General features: G+C 46.6%; 1 protein-coding gene across 2 annotated transcripts in view; it reads left to right on the forward strand.

Annotated features, from left to right (window-relative positions):
• Positions 1 to 2,091: 2,091 nt before the first annotated feature.
• The window catches only part of LOC144688399 (exocyst complex component 6B), a 623,897-nt gene continuing 605,036 nt past the window's right edge, over positions 2,092 to 20,952 (forward strand). For both annotated transcript variants that reach the window (XM_078554888.1, XM_078554897.1), the window contains exon 1: positions 2,092 to 2,207. In XM_078554888.1, coding sequence (XP_078411014.1) covers positions 2,110 to 2,207 — 98 coding nt within the window. In that variant the 5' untranslated portion in view covers positions 2,092 to 2,109. The remainder of the gene's footprint in view (positions 2,208 to 20,952) is intronic.

A 20,952-nucleotide genomic window follows, 5' to 3' on the forward strand; every position in this document is an offset into this window, starting at 1 on the left:
TGCGGCGCCCAGAACTGTACACAATGCTCCAGCTAAGGTCTAACGAGTGTCTTATATAAATAACCCCCCTGCTCTTGTACTCTATGCCCCTATTAATAAAGCCCACGATACTGTATGCTTTATTAACTGCTCTCTTCGCCTGTCCTGCCACCTTCAATGATCTATGCACATATACACCCAGCTCTTTCTGCTCCTGGACCCTCTTCAAAATTTCACACCTTATTTCATATTGTCTCTCCATGTTCTTCCTACAAAATTGCCTCACCTCACACTTCTCCACATTGAACTTCATCTGCCACCTATCTACCCACTCCACCATCTTGTCTATGTCCTCTTGAAGTTCCACACTGTCCTCCTCGCAGTTCACAACACTCCCAAGCTTTGTATCATCTGCAAACTTTGAAATTGTCCCCACTGTGTCTCTGAAAGAGCATTCCACCTACTCCCACTCCCCTGCCTTATCCCTGTAACCCTGCACATTCTCTCTTTTCGGGTAGCAATCCAATTCCCTTTTGAATACTTCAATCGAACCTGCCTCCACCACCCTTTCACAAAGTTTGTTCCAGACTGCAACCATCCTCTGGGTGAAAATTTTTTTCTTTACATCACATTAATTCCTTTTGCCAATTATTTTGAATCTGTGCCCTCTAGTTCTTGATGTTCTCTTGAGTGGGAGCAGTTTCTCACTATTTACCCTGTCCATACCCCTCAGGATCTTGAATACCTCTATCAAGTCAGCCTTCTTTTCTCCAAGGAAAACAGTCCCAACCTCTCCAATCTATCCTCATAGCTACAGTTCTTCATCCTGGGGATCATTTTTGTGAATCTCCTCTGTACACTCTCCAATGCCTTCACATCTTTCCTCAGGTTTGGCACCCAGAACAGTACTCAGTATTCCAGATGAGGCCTAACTAGTGTCTTCTACAAGTTCAACATCACTTCCTTACTCTTGTACTCAATGCCCTTATTAATAAAACCTAAGACACTATATGCTTTATTTATTGCTCTCTCAACATGCCTGGCCATCTTCAATGACTTATATACATGTACAGAAAGGTCCCTCTGCTCCTGCACCTCCTTTAGAGGCTCTCCCTTTATTTTGTACTGTCTCACCATATCTTTCCTGCCAAAACCACCAGACACTTCTCTGCATTGAACTTCATCTGCCACTTGTCTGCCCATTCCACCAACATGTCTATGTCCTTTTGAAGTTCAAGACTATCCCCATCACAGCTGACAACATTTCCAATCTTTGTATCATCCGAAAATTTTGAAATCATACCTTGCACACCACAGTCTAGGTCATTAATATATATAAGGAAGAGCAAGGGTTCCAACACTGACCCCTGAGGAATTCCACTACAAACCCTCCTCCAATCTGAAAAGCAACCATTTATCACTACTCAGTTTCCTGTCATTCAGCCAGTTTCATATCCAACTGCCTGCTTTCCCTTTTATTCCATGACCTAGAATTTTGCTCACAAGTCTGTTGTGTGGCACTGCATCAAATGCCTTTTGAAAATCCATATATACCGCAACAACAGCGTTTCCCTTATCAACTTTGTCTGTTATCCCCTCAAAAAACTCCAGCAAGTTAGTTGAACATGATTTTCCCTTGATGAATCCATGCTGGCTTTCCTTAATTACCCTGCACTTGTCCAAGGGATTATTGATTTTATCCCATACTATTTTCCAGAAGTTTCCCCACCACTGAGGTCAAACTGACTGGCCTGTAGTTGCCAGCTTTATCCTTGCACCGCTTTTTGAACAAGGGTGTAACATTCACAGTTTTCCAGTCCTCTGGCACCTGTCCTGTGCCTACAGACAGACTGGAGAACACTTAATAGTGAACTACAAGGAGCTACAACCATAAGGGGACTCTTCATTTAGTGACCAGTATCGGCTCTTGCCACAAGGGGGCTCCTTATTGAGTTGGCAATGCGCAGGCGCCAGTTTCGCTGGACCGGAAGTGTGGTCCGCCAGTCTGGATGGAAGGACTACAATACCCGGCATCCTCGCCGACCCAGCGCGTTGAAGTTCCTCTTAACCACGCCTCCTCCCGCTGAACGTCATCACGCAGCGTCTGAACGTAAAAATAAAGTCGGCAAGATGGCGGAGGCGGAAAGTTTGGAGACAGCGTCGGAGCACGAGCGGATCCTGCGGGAGATCGAGAGCACGGACTCGGCCTGTATCGGACCCACACTCCGGTAGGAGAGAGCGGGGAGATCGTTGGGGAACCGGGGGGAGCCTCAGAGCCTGAACCGAGGCCGCGCACATCACACAGGCAGAGGGGCGGGGACCCTTCCCCAGACCAGGGCGAGACTCCCCGGACCCGTCCCCAACCCCCGCGCCCCTCCCCCTCATCCCCCGCGCCCCTCCCCCTCATCCCCCGCGCCCCTCCCCCTCATCCCCGGACCCGCCCTGCATCTCCACACCCCCCCACCATCCCCTGACCCCTCCCCCCCAATCCCCGGACCCGCCCCCCATCCCGGACACCCCCACCCCCTCCCCTCCATCCCCTGCCCCGCCCCCCCTCCCCCCCTCCCCCATCCCCGGAACCCCCCCCATCTCCACAACCCCCCCTCCCATCCCCTCCATCCATCCCCTGACCCCCACCTTCATCCCCGGAACCCCCCTCATCCCGGGAACCCCCCCATCTCCACACCCCCCCATCATCCCCTGACCTCTCCCCGCCATCCCCTCCCCCACCCCCTCCATCCATCCCCTGACCCTCCATCCCCAGAACCCCCCCATCTCCACACCCCCCCCTCCATCCCCTGACCCCCCCCCCCCTTATCCCCGGAACCCCCCTCATCCCGGGAACCCCCCCATCTCCACACCCCCCCATCATCCCCTGACCTCTCCCCGCCATCCCCTCCCCCACCCTCTCCATCCATCCCCTGACCCTCCATCCCCAGAACCCCCCCATCTCCACACCCCCCCCTCCATCCCCTGACCCCCCCATCCCCGGACCCGCCCCCTCCATCCCCGGACCCGCCCCCTCCATCCCCGGACCCGCCCCCTCCATCCCCGGACCCGCCCCCTCCATCCCCGGACCCGCCCCCTCCATCCCCGGACCCGCCCCCTCCATCCCCGGACCCGCCCCATCTCCACACCCCCGCCCCATCTCCACACCCCCCCTCCCCCGGAAACCTCCTTCACCGCCCCCCGGAATTCCTCCACTCCCTGGACCCACCTTCCTATGCTCTGGTCCCCATAGTCCACACAGTCCTCCCTGGCCGGCCCGTCCTGTCCCCCTTGTTGCCCCCCCCCCGTCCCATCCCCCTGGCTGGCCTGTCCCGTCCCCCTCGTCGCCCCCCCGGCCGGCCTGTCCCGTCCCCCTCGCCACCCCCCGGCCGGCCCGTCCCATCCCCGCCCCCCCCGGCCAGCCCGTCCCGTCCCCCTCGTCGCCCCCGGTCGGCCTGTCCCGTCGCCCCCGGTCGGCCCGTCCTGTCACCCTCACCACCTTTGTCCCCAATTTCCCTGTATCCGCCCTTCATCCCGGATATGCCCGTTCCCCTCTCTCGGATCACCCCATTCTTCTTCCCCCTGTATTCATCCCCTCCTGTTTTGCCCCATATCGACCCCTCCCCTCGAGGATCCCACCATCCCCCTTTTCCTTGGATCACCTCCATCCTCAATCTCCCTTCTCCTCATTTTCCGAGAAACCTCTTCATGCCCTTAACTGGAGGCAATGTGGGGATTAATACCCCAGCCTTAAGGTGGTGGTGGATAGAATATTTCATTTTCAACAACAGTGTGTCTGAATGGACAAATGAGGTGTAAATCCCTATTTTGCAGGTTTCTTTATTATTCATTCATGGAAAATGGACTTCACTGACTGGGCCAGCATTTATTGCCCATCCCTAGTTGCCTTTGAGAAGGTGATGGAGCTGCCTTCTTGAAGCGCTGCAGTCCATGTGGTGTAGGTACACCTACAGTGCGGTTAGGGAGGGAGTTCCAGGATTTTGACCCAGTGACAGTGAAGGGACAGCGATATATTTCCCAGTCAGGATGGTGAGTGACTTGGAGGGGAACTTCCAGGTGGTGATGTTCCCATCTATCTGCTGCCCTTGTCCTTCTAGATGGTAGTGGTTGTGGATTTGGAAGGTGCTGTCTAAGGAGCTTTGGTGAGTTTCTGCAGTGCATCTTGTAGATGGCACACACTGCTGCCACTGTGCATCGATGGTGGAGGAAGTGAATGTTTGTGGATGTGGTGGCAATCAAACGGGCTGCTTTGTCCTGGATGGTATCAAGCTTCTTGAGTGTTGTGGGAGCTGCACTCATCCAAGCAAGTGGAGAGAATTCCATCACACTCCTGACTTGTGCCTTGTAGATGGTGGACAGGCTTCGGGGAGTTAAGAGGTGAGATAATCGTCGCAGGATTCCAAGCCTCTGACCTACTCCTGTAGCCACAGTATTTATATGGCTGGTCCAGTTCATTTTCTGGTCAATGGCAACCCCTAGGGTCTCGATAGTGTAGGATTCAGTGATGATAATGCCATTGAACGTTAAGGGGCAATGGTTGGATTCTCTCCTGTTCGAGATGGTCATTGGCTGACATTTGTGTGGCGTGAATGTTACTTACCACTTGTCAGCCCAAGCTTGGATGTTGTCCAGGTTTTGCTGCATTTGGACATGGACTGCTTCAGTATCTGAAGCAGAAGTATCTGCACACGACTAGTGCTTAACATTGTACAATAATCAGTGAACATCCCCACTTCTGACCTTATGATGGAAGGAAGGTCATTGCTGATGTTTGGGCCGAGGACACTACCCTGCGGAACTCCTGCAGTGATGTCCTGGAGTTGAGATGACTGACCAACAACCACAGCCATCTTCCTTTGTGCTAGGTATGATTCCATAACCAGTGGAGAGTTTTCCCCCTGATTCCCATTGACTCCAGTTTTGCTAGGGATCCTTGATGCCACACTCGGTCAAATGTGGCCTTGAAGTCAAGGGCAGTCACCCTCACCTCGAGAGTTCAACTCCTTTGTCCATGTTTGAACTAAGGTTGTAATGAGATCAGGAGCTGAGTGGCTCTGGCAGAACCTAAATTGGGCATCAGTGAGCCAGTTTTTGCGAAGCAAGTGCGGCTTGATAGCACTGTTGATGACCCTTTCCATTACTTTACCGATGATCAGGAGTAGACTGATGCGACGGTAATCGGCTGGGTTGGATTTGTCCTGCTTTTTGTGTAGAGGACATTCCTGGGCAATTTTCCACATAGTCTTCGGTACTATTGCCAGAATATTGTCAGGGCTCATAGCCTTTGCAGTGTCCAGTGCCTTCAGCTGTTTCTTGATATTACGTGGAATGAATTGAATTGGCTGAACACTAGCATCTGTGATGCTGGAGACCTCCGGAGGAGGCCAAGATGGATCATCCACTCGGTACTTCTGGCTGAAGATCGTAGCAAATGCTTCAGCCTTATCTTTTGCACTGATTTGCTGGGCTCCTCCATCATTGAAGATGGAAATTTTTGTGGAGCCTCCTCCTCCAGTGAGTTGCTTAATTGTCCTCCACCATTCATGACTAGATGTGGCAGGACTGCAGAGATTAGATCTGATCCGTTCGTTCTGTGATTGCTTAGCTCTGTTTATCACTTGCTGCTTATGCTATTTGGCACGCAAGTAGTCCTGTTTACTAGCTTCACCAGGCTGACACCTCATTTTTAGGTAATGCCTGGTGTTGCTCCTGGCATGCCCTCCTGCACTCTTCATTGAACCAGGGTTGATCCCCTGGCTTGATGGTAATGGTAGAGTGGGGGAAATGCTGGGCCATGAGGTTACAGATTGTGTTCAAGTGCAATTCTGCTACTGCTGATGGTCCACAGCGCCTCATGGATGCCCAGTCTTGAGCTGCTAGGTCTGTCCGAAATCTACCCCATTTAGCACGGTGGTAGTGCCACACAACATGATGGAGGGTATCCTCAATGTGAAGGTTGGACTTCGTCTTCACAATGACTGTGCAGTGGTCACTCCTACCGATACTGTCATGGACAGATGCATTTGTGACAGGCAGGTTGGTGAGGATGAGGGCAAGTACGTTTTTCTCTCTTGTTGGTTCTCTTGCCACCTGCTGCAGACCCAGTCTAGCAGCTATGTCATTTAGGACTTGGCCAGCTTGGTCAGTAGTGGTGCTACTGTGCCACTCTTGGTGATAGATTTTGAAGGCTCCACATAGAGTACATTCTGCGCTCTTGCCACCCTCAGTGCTACGCCCAAATGGTGTTCAACATGGAGGAGCACTGATTCATCAGTTGAGGGAGGGCGGATGTGGTAATCAGCAGGGGGTTTCCTTGGCCATGTTTGACGTGATGCCATGAGACTTCATGATGTCCAGAGTCGATGTTGAGGGCTCCCAGGGCAACTCCCTACCAACTACCACTGTATATCGACTGTATACCACTATACATTGTAAGAAAGAGAATGCATTCAGTCGTGTGTACGATTCTTGGGCATTTTAAAGAACAATGTGATCAATGAAATTATTCCAATTTTTACATCTAAATGGGCTTAAATGGATTGTAAGCTTAATTCCTGATGTTGAAGTCGTTGTTTGGGACTGGAGATTGTGAGGAATGAGTAACCAGCCAGGGGTGTGGTACAAATAAGAGGGTGAGAAGGAGCAGCCATCACTGAGAGGAGTGATTCAGCCCCAGAGGAGCACGAGTGACGGTTGCCAGCTGGGCTGCTAATAACTTAATAATGTGACCTATATTGAAGTTGGGTCATTGAAAAGAATGAATCTGAACTGTCCTAGTTCGAAGCGTTATAATTAGGCTGCACTTGTAATCATTATAAAAGTTATCCAGAACGTGAATTGGTGTTGGCAGCTCTTTTTAATGTATTGGGGGAAAGGCAGTGTATTGATATTTTCCTGCAAGTGATGGTTAGCACTGGTTACTCTTGCCCAGAAGATGTAAAAGCACCAGCAATTGAGTGTTTGTGTCCACATTACTCGGATTGCCCTGGAAGCCTAGTCACAGTGCATGGACTGTGACTGCTGGTCCCGTCCCATAAATTGAGACCATGTTGTCATCTGCCATCTGTTGTCGTCATGTTTCAAGAGATGTTGACTTTGTATACAAAGAGATCCTTGGCAGATTTTCTCTCTCTTGCCCACAGCTGTACCGTGTACAAATTGTGTTGCAAACACAGTCATTTTTGCATCCTGAAAATATACCATAAATGACACAAGAAGGGCATGTGAAACCCCTACCAGATCGACTATGTAACCTCCTTAAATCAGCAGCATCTCACCAAGGTTACTTCGACTGTACCTCCCATCCCTCGACCCTTCCCAAAAAGCAGCAAATAATATGAGTATCATCACATCTGGGCCACTTGTTATCCTAACGTGGGCATAGGTAACCAGCCCTTCACTGTTGCTGGACACACAACTTAGGATTTCCTATTGAGTACTGGTCTTGGCTCAGTGGTAACGCTGTTTCTTGCCTTCAAGTCAGAAGATTGTGGGTTCAAGCTCCACTCCAGAGTCCTGAGTACAAAATCCAGGCTGACACTTGCAGCGCAGTACTGCAGGAGTGCTGCACTGTCTGAAGTGGTGTCTTTCGGATGGAAGCGTCTTGCTTGTCTGCTCTCTTAGGTGACACAAAAGATCTCATGAAGGATCTGATTGGATAGAGTAGTTCTCCCCAGTGTCGTGGTCAGTATGATTCCTTCAAGTTGAGGAACAAATCTCAAGTTGCAAAAAAAAATGCATCTGGAGCAAAAGCGAGTCAGGGGTGTAAGGAGGGGTAAAGAGCTTGTATTTGTTTGTCTTTCATGTTTTCTGAATGTTCCAAGTGCTTAACAGCTGATAAATTATTTCTGCAGTGCAGTCTCTGTCATTTAGGTGGATATGGCAGATAATTTGCACAGGGAGGTCTCGCTACACACACAGGTCTTGCAAACACTGGTGAGATGAACCTGTCGGTTCAGTGCTCCATGTTGGGACCAGGACAGCTGACGACTTCCCTGCCCTTCAGTGGTGCCATGTAATCTTAACCTTCCAACAGACTGATGGGAAAAGGCATCTTCTGCGGGGTGGCACCTCTGTCAGTGCAGCACTCCCTCAGTGTGCGCCCAGATTGAGTTCAAGACCGACAGTAGGGCTCATGCCCATTTGTTCAATACCTGTCAAAAGGCCCGTTTAATTCTCTGCTGCTCTGAACTGGGAAGCAGTCGGTTTGACAGAACTCAGTTCAGTATTGGACCAGATTTATGTTGGAATAATCGGTCCATAGAATTATGGAATAGCACAGCACAAAAGTAGACCATTCGCTCATCTAGTCTGTGCCAGCTCTTTTGAAGAGCTATCCAGCACTCACCCATTCATTCCACGTACTCTTGAAATTATTTCCCCTTCGAGTATTTATTCAGTGTCCCCTTGAATGCTACTATTGAATCTGTATCCACCACCCTATCAGGGAATGCATTCCTCATCCTAACCTCTTGTGTAAAAAAAAAAAAGTTTTCTCTCACGTCTTAGAAAAGCAAAATATTGTGGATGCTGGAAATCTGAAATTTAACAGCAAATGCTGGAAGTTCTCTCCAGGTCAGGCAGCATCTGTGGAGAGAGAAAGATTTAATGTTTCAAGTCGATGACCTTTTATCAGAACTGCAGAATAGGTGATAGATTACATTTTTATCTTGACTGTCTCTTGGCTTTTCTGGTTCTTTTACCATTCACTTTAAATCTGCGCCCTCCATTTATTGACCTTTGTGAGCATGCTGGACTGCTTTGTGCTCTTGTGATCAAACAGCGCCGCTTGCTATCTCAGCTTACAGACGTGTGTTGGCCAAACTGCTAAGGCATTGCACATAGGGAATCATAAGTGTTCTCTTTAGGTCAAGTGGGGGCCAGAGGGCAGATGTTAAAATTGGATCAGGGCACATGACATGATTTAGGCCATCACTTCAAAGCCATGCCTCCCTCATTTTTGTAATTCCATTGTGAATTCTTATGTCCACGTTCTGCTAGGGTTGGTGCTGCAACACGCTTGTTGGTGGGAAGGTGGAATTGCAATATGCAGAGTTGCTCTGACCTTGAATAAACTGCCTGAAGGGGTGGTGGAAGCAGATTCAACAGTGCCTTGCAAAGGGGAGTTGGATCAATATTTGATGAGGACGAATTGCAGGGTTATTGGGAAAGAGCATGACGGGAAAGTGGAATTAATTGGTCAGCTCTTTCACAGAGCTGGCAAAGGCATCATGGGCCAATTTTTCGTTGAGTCACTCTGCCATCAGGTTTCATACAGCAAAGGGTTTGAGGCTTCTGCTTGACCTACTGACTGACACCTGCACTCATCTTGCTACTCGCTTGGAGGATCCCAAGCCACAACCATAGATTTCTGACGACATCACCCAGTTTCTGTAAAATGTGCGACTTTTGTAATGACTGCAACAGGATTTTTGAGTTTTGAAGCTAATGTTCATTGCAGTCTGATATAGCAACAAGCAAGCACAGAGTTTTGATTTGTCTTGCATTCAAACCTGTTTTTGACACACCTGCACGAACACATGCAAGGTTAGTCATTGCTAACTGCTTGATCTGATTTTCTCACATTACTGCAAAACCAGCCCAACCTCAGTTTATATGCTGAAACCCTCCCTTATCCATGCATTTGTTATCTACATACTCACCTATTCCAATGCTTTCCTGGCTGGTCTCCCACTTTTCACCATCTGTAAACTTCAGCTAATCCAAAACTCTGTTGCCCTATCCTAAGCCCTGTTCACCCACCACCCTGTGCTTACTGATCTACATTGCTTCCCAGTTCAGCAATGTCTCATCCTTGTTTTCAAAGTATTCTATGGTGTCTCCCCTCCCTGTCACTCATCTCCTCTGATCCCACACACCTCTGAAATTTCTGCACTCCTCCATTTCTGGTCTTTTGTGCATCGGATTTTCATTGCTTCACCTTTGGCGGTGTGCTTTCAGCTGCTTAGGTCCTAAGTTCTGCCACCTCTCCATCTTTCTCCTCTTTTAAGACATTCCTTAAAGTCTACCTCTGACCAAGCTGTTTTTCACCTGTGTGAAATTCCTTGGGGTGTTTCATGATGTTGAAGGTGTTATTTAAATATAAGTTGGTGGTGAAATTCCAGTCTTGAAGCATTATGTCAACGCCAAATCTTTGTCTGGAAAAACTCAGCAAGTCTGGCAGCATCGGCGGAGAAGAAATCAGTCAACGTTTCGAGCCTCCATGGCCCTTCGGCAGGGAGGCTCGAAACGTTGACTGATTTCTTCTCTGCCGATGCTGCCAGACTTGCTGAGTTTTTCCAGGTAATTCTGTTTTTGTTTTGTTTTGGATTTCCAGCATCCGCAGTAGCTTTTAGCTTTTTGTCCAAATCTTTGTCTGTTTGGCTGAGAAGTAGTTATCTCACCTGAGTCCGAAAATTTAAGCTGTACCTCGACACACAATTGAGGCTGACCGAGGGAATGTTGGTTTGTGGGAGGTGCTGTCTTTCAGCTTAGACATGAAACCAGGGGCTCATTCTGTTTGTTTAGATGAATGTAAACAATTCCATACAACTACTTGAAGAGCCGGTTGCTCTCCTGGCCACCATTTATTTCATAGCCAACACTGCCATTAACTGATTACCTGCTTATTTATCTCATTGCTGTTTGTGGGAACTTGCTCCGTGCAGATGGCTGATGTACTTCCTATAGTACAACACTGCCTTCTTCACTTCAAAAGTGGTTCATTAGGTGTGAAGTGCGTTGGGATGCCTGGTGATGTGAAAGGAGCTATAGACACTGCTCTGTACTTTTCTGATGGTGTTGCCAGCTGAAGGGACTTCTTATCATTGACCTACCTATGGAACCAAAGTGCAGGAAACCTGACTGTGGTTACTGCATACCAGCACAGTCCAGAAATGGAGCAAGTGTTTTAAATCACTCCCTGCAAGTCTCTCCTCTGCTACTCTTTTGGGTTTAGGCACAGACCCACATGGTGTATGTTCAGTCCTGAGTGTGCTGAGTTATCTATTTGCAGTTGATCTACATTTGGCCTCGGTGCCTCTGTGTGTTCAGCAGAGGAAAATATTGAACATGGTTCCTGCTTCTGATCACTGACCAGTGATTATTACAAGGAAGCGCTTGGACGTGGAGACCAGGTTGAGGACAGAATCAGGTTTAGAAAGAACACCTGATTTGGTCTATTAATACTTGCTGCCTAGCCTTAGCTGAAGCATCTAACAGGAGCCATCACTAGTAGCCTGTAACCTGGCGAGAATCAGCATCATCACAGGGGGTGTTGGGGTGGTACTCCTTACAAACTAGCACTTGTTCTTGCTTTTGAATGGGCACAAGAGGCTGTGTGGCCTACATACAGCCCTGTGCTCCAATGATTCGAGATGTAGGGAATGAACTGTAATGCTTATTGCTCACATCTTCCAAACACCACACCCTCCGAGAGCAGATGTTCTTTACTACTTTGTGGAGAGGTTCCAGTTAAAAATGATGTCACGAGGCATTTCACAAAACATTATACTGCGGCCTCTTAAAAAAAGCTGAAAGCACTTTTTACATATGTTTTATAAACCATTCCTGCCCCTCGTGTCACAAATCCTACATTTTTAATTTGCTCAGCTGTGTATTTGCAGAGATTTTCTTTTTTGGCCTATGCTCAGTGATATAATTGGTGTGACAAATGGTCAGTCAAGATGAAGTATTGTCTTTTGATATTTCCATTATAAATTCTGATTTTACGATCGAACCAGAAGATGAAATTACACCCTCCTGCCAGTGCTGCTGCTGCTGCTGCTGCAGTGGGAAGGGGGTGGAATTATAGTGTGACGAGTTTACCATAGGCAGTTGCCATTATAATTATAATGCTGCACATTGATGAGAAGTGCACACATATTGCAGTTTCGAGATTTGAGGGATATCTGAGGTAATTTTCAACTGCATGAGCCATAAGCTGATGCCAAGGATTGTAGAACCTCCACCCACCCAATTAACTTTCAAGTGGTACAGCTGAAAATTTCCCCGGCGATATAAATTCAAGTTCCTTTCATTCTCCATGCACCTTGTGTACCAGCAGGAGGGTAACTGTAATGAACAGGGACGCCCCCCCACCGACTGCCCCACCACCAATTAATTTCTCTCCTTGCTGAAAGCTGTTGTCCCAGAGACCAGCTTGATTGCATATCCAACAAGAGCTGGTGTCTTCAGTAGGGGAGGGAAGATTTAAAAGAAATTGAACAGCAAGCGGAGTTTGGATCCTTGCTGCAGGAGGCTTGGGCTGGGTTGTGCCATGTGGTTTCGTCAGAAGCCAGTTCAAGCTATGTGCTCATGAAGAATATGCCGCCTAGACTGATCTCTGAGCCTTAGCGTACTCACACTGATACTCATTGTAGTATTTCAGCTAGAGTTGGGACCTAATGTCAACCTAAAGCGAAACAAAATTAAACTCCGGAGGAGGTAAAAGCGAAATACTGCGGACGCTGGAAATCAGAAATAAAAACAGAAAATGCTGGAAAAGCTCAGCAGGTCTGTCTGGCAGCATCTGCGGAGAGGGAAACAGAGTTAACGTTTGGAGCCCGTATGACCGCTCTGAAGATGATTCGTGTGGACTCGAAACGTTAACTCTGTTTCCCTCTCCGCAGAAGCTGCCGGAGCTGCTGAGCTTTTCCAGCATTTCCTGTTTTTTATTTCTGGAGGAGGCAAACTGGTTCCACTTTGCTCTGGAATAAATTCAGACTTTGACTCTGGGATTTGCGAAGATTTCATGGCCTCGCTAAGAAGGAAGACCGCTTCGCAGCAATGCTACAGCTTGTTCAAAGTAAGAATGTGTACCAGTTGACCTTGCAACCAGTAAACCTGCTATAGAAATAATAACAAATCGTACCTTCTTGTGAGCCTGGATTAAGGTTTCCTGAAATTTGACAAGCCTGTGAAAACGTAAGTGCAGCTGAAGGGGATGGCACATGTTGGAGGGGTGGCACCTCAGCTGAGTGCCAACTGCATTCATTTAATGAATAAATTACACCACTCGCTTTCGGAATGCCAGACAGCAGTGCTGCACTCAGGCTTTTATGTTTCAATTTCAGTGGCACACTTTCAAGTCTCAACAGATAATTGTGGCCCTGCCTTTGCTAAAAGCCTGTTATTACTGCTGTGTGAGAGCTAATGCTTGTTTTGCCTTGTTTGTATTAATCTAGATTAAAGGCAATGCTGCCCCACCCCTCGAAAGCCACTTGTACCCCACCAGAGCAGTTTTGGCTTTCGATGCACACTTGCCACACCATTGCCGAATACATTCCCAAGCCACCAAGGACAGCCATTTCTCAACCTGTCATTGGAATTATGATCTTTATGAATGGAACTGGAGCCTGCCTTGGGCTCAGTGGTAGCATTCTAGCCTCCGAGTCAGGAGGTCCAGGATTTGTACCTCACTCCAGACAGCCCCAGTGAGTGGAGACTCAAGCTTTGGCTCGGAATTTTGGGGCGACGTCCAGTGGGATGCTCTCATCTGGTAATTGTGGGCGGCCGCCTCCTCTGCTGTAGCATGTGGCATGAAACTCTCCTGCTGTGCAGTGATATGTGGCTGATATGGAGATGGTTACAGCCATGGGAGGAACATTCACCTTCTGGCCTGACAGACTGTTAATGAGCTTGTGAACCCTTTCACTGCTTCATGCTGTCTGCATGCGGAGAGTGTAAAGATATGAAAACGGCTGAAGGAACTGTGCCATTCCATAGAGTGTTGCTGTGCTTGCAAGATGTGCACATACTGATGCAGCCAACTAGTATTCCATTCTCAAATAAAACCAGAAAATGCTGGATATACTCAGCAGGTCAAGCAACATCTGTGGAGAAAGAAACGGGAGTAATGTTTCAGGCTTAACATAAAAACATCAGAACAGGGTCATCATTGACCTGAAACATGAATTCTGTATCTGTTCACAGGTGCTGTCTGACCTGCTGAGTATTTCCAACATTTTTTGTTTTTATTTCAGATTTCCACTATCTCCAGTATTTTGCTTTTGTAGCAAAGGTCGATCACCTTACATCAGAACTGGGATTAGTTAGGGATGTAGCAGGCTTTAAGCAACTACAGAGGTGTTGGGATAGTGGGGATGGAGTTGGGGGAGAACAAAAAGGAAGGTCTGTGGAGGGATCAATAACCAGGGGGCATAGATTTAAGGTAAGGGGCAGGAGGTTTAGAGGGGATGTGAGGAGGAATTTTTCACCCAGAGGGTGGTGGGAATCTGGAACTCTCTGCCTGAAAGGGTGGTAGAGGCAGAATCCCTCTTAACATTGAAGAAGTATTTGGATGTGCACTTACGATGCCATGGCATACAAGGCTATGGGCCTAATGCTGGAAAGTGGGATTAGAATAGTTAGGTACTTGTTTGACCGGCGCAGACTCGATGGGCCGAAGAGCCTTTTTCTGTGCTGTAGACCCCTACGACTCTATGACTCTCTAAATGGAGGGGTCAATAACCAGGGGGCATAGATTTAAGGTAAGGGGTAAGAGAGTAGTTGAGAATTTTTTTTCCCCCAGAAGTTGGTGAGAGTCTGGGAATCACAGCCTAAAAGGGTGGTTGAGTCAGAAACTCTCGTAACATTTAAGAAGTATTTCGATATTCACTTGCATTGCCATAGCCTCCAGGCTATGGGCCAAGCACTGGAAAATGGGATTAATGTAGTCAGATCTTTGTTGACCGGCGTGGACAGGATGGCCCAAATGGCCTCCTTCTGTGCTGTAAACGTCTATGACCCCATAAATATAGGTCCTTACAGTCTGAAATGGGAGAATTTATAATAGAGAACGAGGAAATGGCAGAGCCATTAAACAACTACTTTAGTTCTGTCTTCATGGAGGAAGACACAAATAACTTTTCAGAAATACGAGGGAACCAAGGGTCTAACGAGAAGGAGGAATGGAAGGAAATTAGTATTACAAACACAATAGTGCTGGAGAAATTAATGGGACTGAAAGCTGATAAATCCCCAGGGCTTGATAATCTACATCCCAGGGTGCTAAAGGAGGTGGCCATGGAGATAGAGGATGTGTTGGTTGTCATCTTCCAAAATTCTGTAGATTCTAAACAGTCCCGGCAGATTGGATGGTGGCAAATGTAACCCCACTATTTAAAAAAGGAAACCGTGAATTGCAGATCAGTAGTAGGGAAAATGCTGGAGTCCATTATAAAGGATGTGATAAAGGCACTTAAAAATAGCAGTGGGATTAGACAAAGTCAACATGTATTTATGAAAGGGAAATCATGTTTGACAAACTTACTGCAGTTCTTTGAGGATGTAGCTGGCAGTATAGATAAGGGAGAACCGGTGGATGTGATGTATTTGGATTTTCAGAAAGTTTTGACAAAAGCCCACATAAGAGGTTACTGTGTAAAATTAAAGCACATGGGATTGGGGGTAATATATTGGCATGAATTGAGAATTGGTTAGCAGACAGGAAACAGAGTAGGAATAAATGAGCCTTTTTCAGAGTGGCAGGCGGTGACTAGTGGGATACTGCAGGGATCAGTACTTGGGCCCCAGCTATTCACAATATATATCAATGATTTGGATGAGGGAACCAAATGTAATATTTCCAAGTTTGCTGATGACATGAAACTAGGTGGGAATGTGAGCGATGAGGAGGGTATTAAGAGGCTTCAAGGTGATTTAGAAAGGATATACTTGCCATAGAGGAAGTGCAGCAAAGGTTCACCAGACTGATTCCTGGGATGGCAGGATTGTCGTATGAGGAGAGATTGGGCCGATGAGGCCTGTATTCACTGGAGTTTAGAAGAATGACAGGAGATCTCATTGAAACGTATAAAATCCTGACAGGGGTGGACAGACTGGATGCAAGGATGATATTTCCTCTGGCTGGGGGACTAATACCAAGAATGGGCGGGTTGTCCTCTGAGGAAAGGCTGGACAGGTTAGGCTTGTATCCACTGGAATTTAGAAGAGTAAGAGGGGACTTAATTGAAACCCTTAAGATCTTGAGGGGTCTTGACAGGGTGGATGTGGAGAGGATATTTCCTCTTGTGGGAGAATCTAGAACTAGGGGTCACTGCTTAAAAATAAGGAGTCGCTCTATTAAGACAGAGTTGAGAAATTTTTTCTGATGGTTGAGAGTCTTTGGAACTCTCTTCCTCAAAAGGCGGTGGAAGCAGAGTCTTTGAATATTTTTAAGGCAGAGGTAGATAGATTCTTGATTAACAAGGCGGTGAAAGGTTATCAGGGATAGGCAGAAATTTGGGGTTGAGGTTACATTCAAATCTGCCTTGATCTTATTGAATGGCCTACTCCTCCTAATTCGTATGTTCGTATGAATGAGGAGTCATTGTCTCAGGTTACTGAGTAGACCATTTAGGACAGAGATGAGGAGAGGGTGGTGAACCTGTGGAATTCCCTACCATAGAAGGCTGTGGAGGCCAAGTCACTGAATATATAAGAACATAACATAAGAACTAGGAGTAGGCAATTCAACCCCTCGAGCCTGCTCCGCCATTCACTACGATCATGGCTGATCTCATTTCGGCCTCAGCTCCAATTTCCCGCCCTCTCCCCATAGCCTTTCAACCCATTACTAATTAAAAATCTGTCTATCCCCTCCTTAAATTTATTCAGTGTCCTGACATCCACTGCACTCTGAGGTAGTGAATTCCACAGATTCACGACCCTTTGAGAAAAGTAATTCCTCCTCATCTCTGATTTAAATCTACTACCCCTTAGCCTAAAACTATGGCCTCTCATTCTAAAATGCCCCAGAAGGGGAAACATCCACTCAATGTCTACTTTGTCTATCCCATTTAGCATCTTATATACCTCAATTAGATCTCCCCTCATCCTTCTAAACTCAAGCGAGTATAGGCCTAAACTGCTCAATCTCTCCTCATAAGACAAGCCCCGAATCTCTGGAATCAATCCAGTGAACTTCGTCTGAACCGCCTCCAGTGCAACCACATCCTTCCTCAAGTAAGGGGACCAAAACTGTGCACAGTACTCCAGGTGCGGTCTCACCAATGCCCTGTACAGTTGCAGCAACGCTTACCTATTTTTATACTCTATTCCTTTAGCAATAAAAGTCAAAATAAGCCTTCCTTATTACCTGCTGTACCTGCATTAAAGCTTTCAGCGATTCATGCACAAGGACACCCAGATCCCTCTGCACTGAAGCATTCTGAAGTTTCTCTCCATTTAAATAATAAGTTGCCTTTTTATTCTTCTGACCAAAATGGATAACCTCACACATCTGCCAAATTTTGGCCCATTCACCTAACCTGTCCATACCCATTTGTAAATTTCTTATTTCTTCATTGCAACCTACTTTCCCACCTATTTTGGTGTCATCTGCAAATTTAGCTATAGTACCTTCTATCCCTGAATCCAAGTCATTAATATAGAATGTAAATAGTTGGGACCCAAGGACCGAAGCCTGTGGTACCCCACTAGTTACAGCTTGCCATCCAGAAAAAGACCCATTTATCCTGACTCTCTGCTTTCTGTTGGATAGCCAACCCTCTTTCCAAACTAATATATTACCCCTAACTTCCTGTGATCTTATCTCATATATTTAAGAAGGAAATAGATTTCTGGACTTTAAAGGCGTCAAGGGGTATGGGGAGAGCGCAGGAGTTTGGTGTTGAGATAGTGGATCAACTATGATCATATTGAATGGCAGAACAGGCTGAAAGGGCCGAATGACCTACTGCTGCTCTTATTTTCTATGTTCTACGTTCTAATTTAGAGGACAGTTAACGGTCAAGCAGAAGGAACTGTTACCACAAGGGGGCTCCTTATTTAGAAACAAGTTGTGGGTTTCTTAGTGATTTGACAACATGCTCGTATCACTGGGCTGAAAGTGTAGTCCACCAATGTGCATGGAAGGAATAATGTGATTGAGTCATAGCTGCCCTTTGAACTGGCTGTGCAAGCCGCTGTATTGTATCCAACCGCTAACATGTAAACGAATAAACTTTGATGTAAATGAACGGACCCTAGATAGCAATGAGAAACAGGAACCCTATCTTATGTTTTTCTTCTCTAACACAGACACACACTGAAGCTCATTGTTGCATCTGTATTGTCTGTTATATACTGATAATGCCACCCCTCTTGACTCTCCACGCCTCTGTGTTGTCAGACTGCTTGACTGATGTTCAGCCTTGGGTGAATTGCAATTTCCTCCAGTTAGTGATTTGGAAGATTAAAGCCATCATCTTTGTCACCCCTTCCAGGTCACTGTTTCATGCTAGACCAGACATTTTATAACCTTGGTGTTCAATGCAACCTCAAGATCAGCAACCAACTTCACATTAACAGCTACAAAAACTGCCTATTTCCACCATTGTAATGTTGCCTGCCTCCAGTCCTACCTCAGCCCATCTGCTGCTGAAACCCCATACATGTCTTTGCCCCCCTCAGACTTGGCTGTACCAATGCTCTCTTGGCTGGCCTCCATCCTCCTCAAATTTCAACTTAACCAAAACATTGCTGCTCATATCCTTTCTTGCTCACCTTGTCCTCACTGATCAACCTTGCTCACAGTCACCCAACAATTCCAATTCAATATGATTATGTTTAGATCTCTTCATAATCTCTGCTCTCCTGATATCTGTAACCTCCAGTCCAAAAAAGTCATCTTTAACTCTTAGTTCCCCCAGCTCTGGCAATTTGTGTGTTCCTTTCTCTTTGTCCCATTATTGGTGTCCGTGAACAAAAACAAAAATACCTGGAAAAACTCAGCAGGTCTGACAGCATTTGCGGAGAGGAACACAGTTAACGTTTCGAGTCTGCATGACTCTTCAACAGAACTAAGGAAAAATAGAAAAGAAGTGAAAATATAAGCTGGTTTAAGGGGGGGTGGGACAGGTAGAGCTGGATAGAGGGCCAGTGATGGGTGAAGATATCCAAAAGATGTTTTAGACAAAAGGACAAAGAGGTGTTGAAGGTGGTGATATTATCTAAGGAATGTGATAAACTGGAGTTGAGACTACAATTAGATCAACCATGATCTTATCGAATAGCAGAGCAGGCTCGAGGGGCTGAATGGCTTCCTCCTGCTCCTAAATCACGGTTCTTATATGCTGTTGAATGTATGAGTGAGAGATGTTGGGTGGAAGCTGCTCAGAAAATTTACTAAGCCTGACAGTTCATGGAAGCTGACCAAATGCGTTTGCTGCAGACGTTCTTTCTGACCTCGGGTGACTTGTTCAGGCCAACGCCCCGGATGACATTAGTATCAATACATTATCACTACAGAATCAGGGAATGGCTACAGCATGGAAGGAAGCCATTGGGCTGGCTATATTTGTGCCAGCTCTCTTTAAGAGCATCTCAGCCAGTCACACTCTTCTGCCTTTTCCCATAGCCCTGCCAATTGACAGTGCGTGCTTGGAGGGATTCTGAACTGAATGACATCACAGTGCTTTCACGTTTCCGATACAGCCAGAATGGACCCTAGCTGTTCTGAAGAGGTGAACTGCACGCTTCAGTGATCTGGGAACTGCCAATGGTGGCTCCTCAGAGAGACTCCATGGCTTTGGTCATTCAGTGTGGACCAAGGGAAATGGAACAGCTTGCATTTCACAGTCTCCAAGTCTGACCATCAAACTAGGTCTGATAAAAGAGATTGATTAACAAATTAAGCTAATGGAGACATTCAGACTGGTGTATAGTCCACCCCTAATAATTTGAAACCAATTTTTTTGCTCAAAAAGTTGAATACATGGCAAAGTGGAATTTAGAGTTTGAAAAACTGGGCGAACAGATAATTTTGAGCGAAGCAGCTTGGAAACTCTGGGTGTAGGTGCTACATTGTGCTATAGCTTCACGTGGAAGCTGTGCTGCGGATCTTGTGAAATCTGTCCCCTTTCCGTGAAAAGTAGAGTAGGCTCAACAACACCAGAGTGTGAAATGGCATTATTAGTGCCTGTAAATTTGATTATTTGTTGATGGGCCTTGCCAGCTCCAATCCGGTGTTGCTATAAAATGGAATTGTAGAATTTTGCAGCAGAGGAAGAAGCCATTCAGGCCATTGTGTGCGCCTGTTTGCTGAATTAAGCTTTGGAGACAGTGCAGAGGAGATTGACTAGGATGATGCTGGGGGCTTTTAAAAAATTCGTTCATGGGTTATGGGCGTCGCTGGCCAGGCCAGCATTTATTACCCATCCATAGTCGCCCCCTAGTTCATAGGGCATTTAAGAGTCAACCACATTGCTGTGGGTCTGGAGTCACATGTAGGCCAGACCAGGTAAGGACGGCAGATTTCCTCCCCTTAAGGATATTCGTGAACCAGATGGGCTTTTACAACAATCGACATGGTTTCATAGTCATCATTAGACTTTTAACTCCAGATTTTTATTGAACTCAAATTTCACCATCAGCTGTGGCGGGATTCGAACCCGGGTCCCCAGAGCATTACCCTGGGTCTCTGGATTACTAGTCCAGCGACAATACCATAACCTGGTTGTTATGTGGAGAGACTGGGGTGTTTTTTCCTAGCAGAGAAGGTTAAGGAAAACTCAATCATGTTCTATTAACCAGAGAGAAGATGGGAGTTTTTTTTCTGAAGCAACGTGATTTTATGATCTAGAGTGCACTGCCCAAGACGGTAGTCGATGTAGATTCAACAGAAATTCTCAAAAGAGAGTGGGATGTATATTTGAAAAGGAGATATTTGCAGAGTTATGGATGAAGAAGCAGGGGATTGGGACTAATTGGGTCACTGTTCAAAAGAGCTGGGGCAGCCAAGCTCCTGTGCTGTGTGTCACCTTATCCATTGAGTTCCATTCCCCTGACCTTTTACCATACTATTAAATAAATGTTCTTTGTTAAATATTTATTCATTTCATCTTTAAAAGCTGTTATGAATTCTCCTTCTTCTACTGTTTCTGGCTGGGCTTTGCTTATCTTAATGACCCTCTGCAATAGTAAAAGAAAAAAACTTCTGAACTGCTCCCTGCATTCTTTTGG

The sequence above is a fragment of the Cetorhinus maximus genome, chromosome 1, assembly GCF_964194155.1.
Source record: "Cetorhinus maximus chromosome 1, sCetMax3.hap1.1, whole genome shotgun sequence".
In the NCBI taxonomy this organism is placed as follows: domain Eukaryota; kingdom Metazoa; phylum Chordata; class Chondrichthyes; order Lamniformes; family Cetorhinidae; genus Cetorhinus; species Cetorhinus maximus.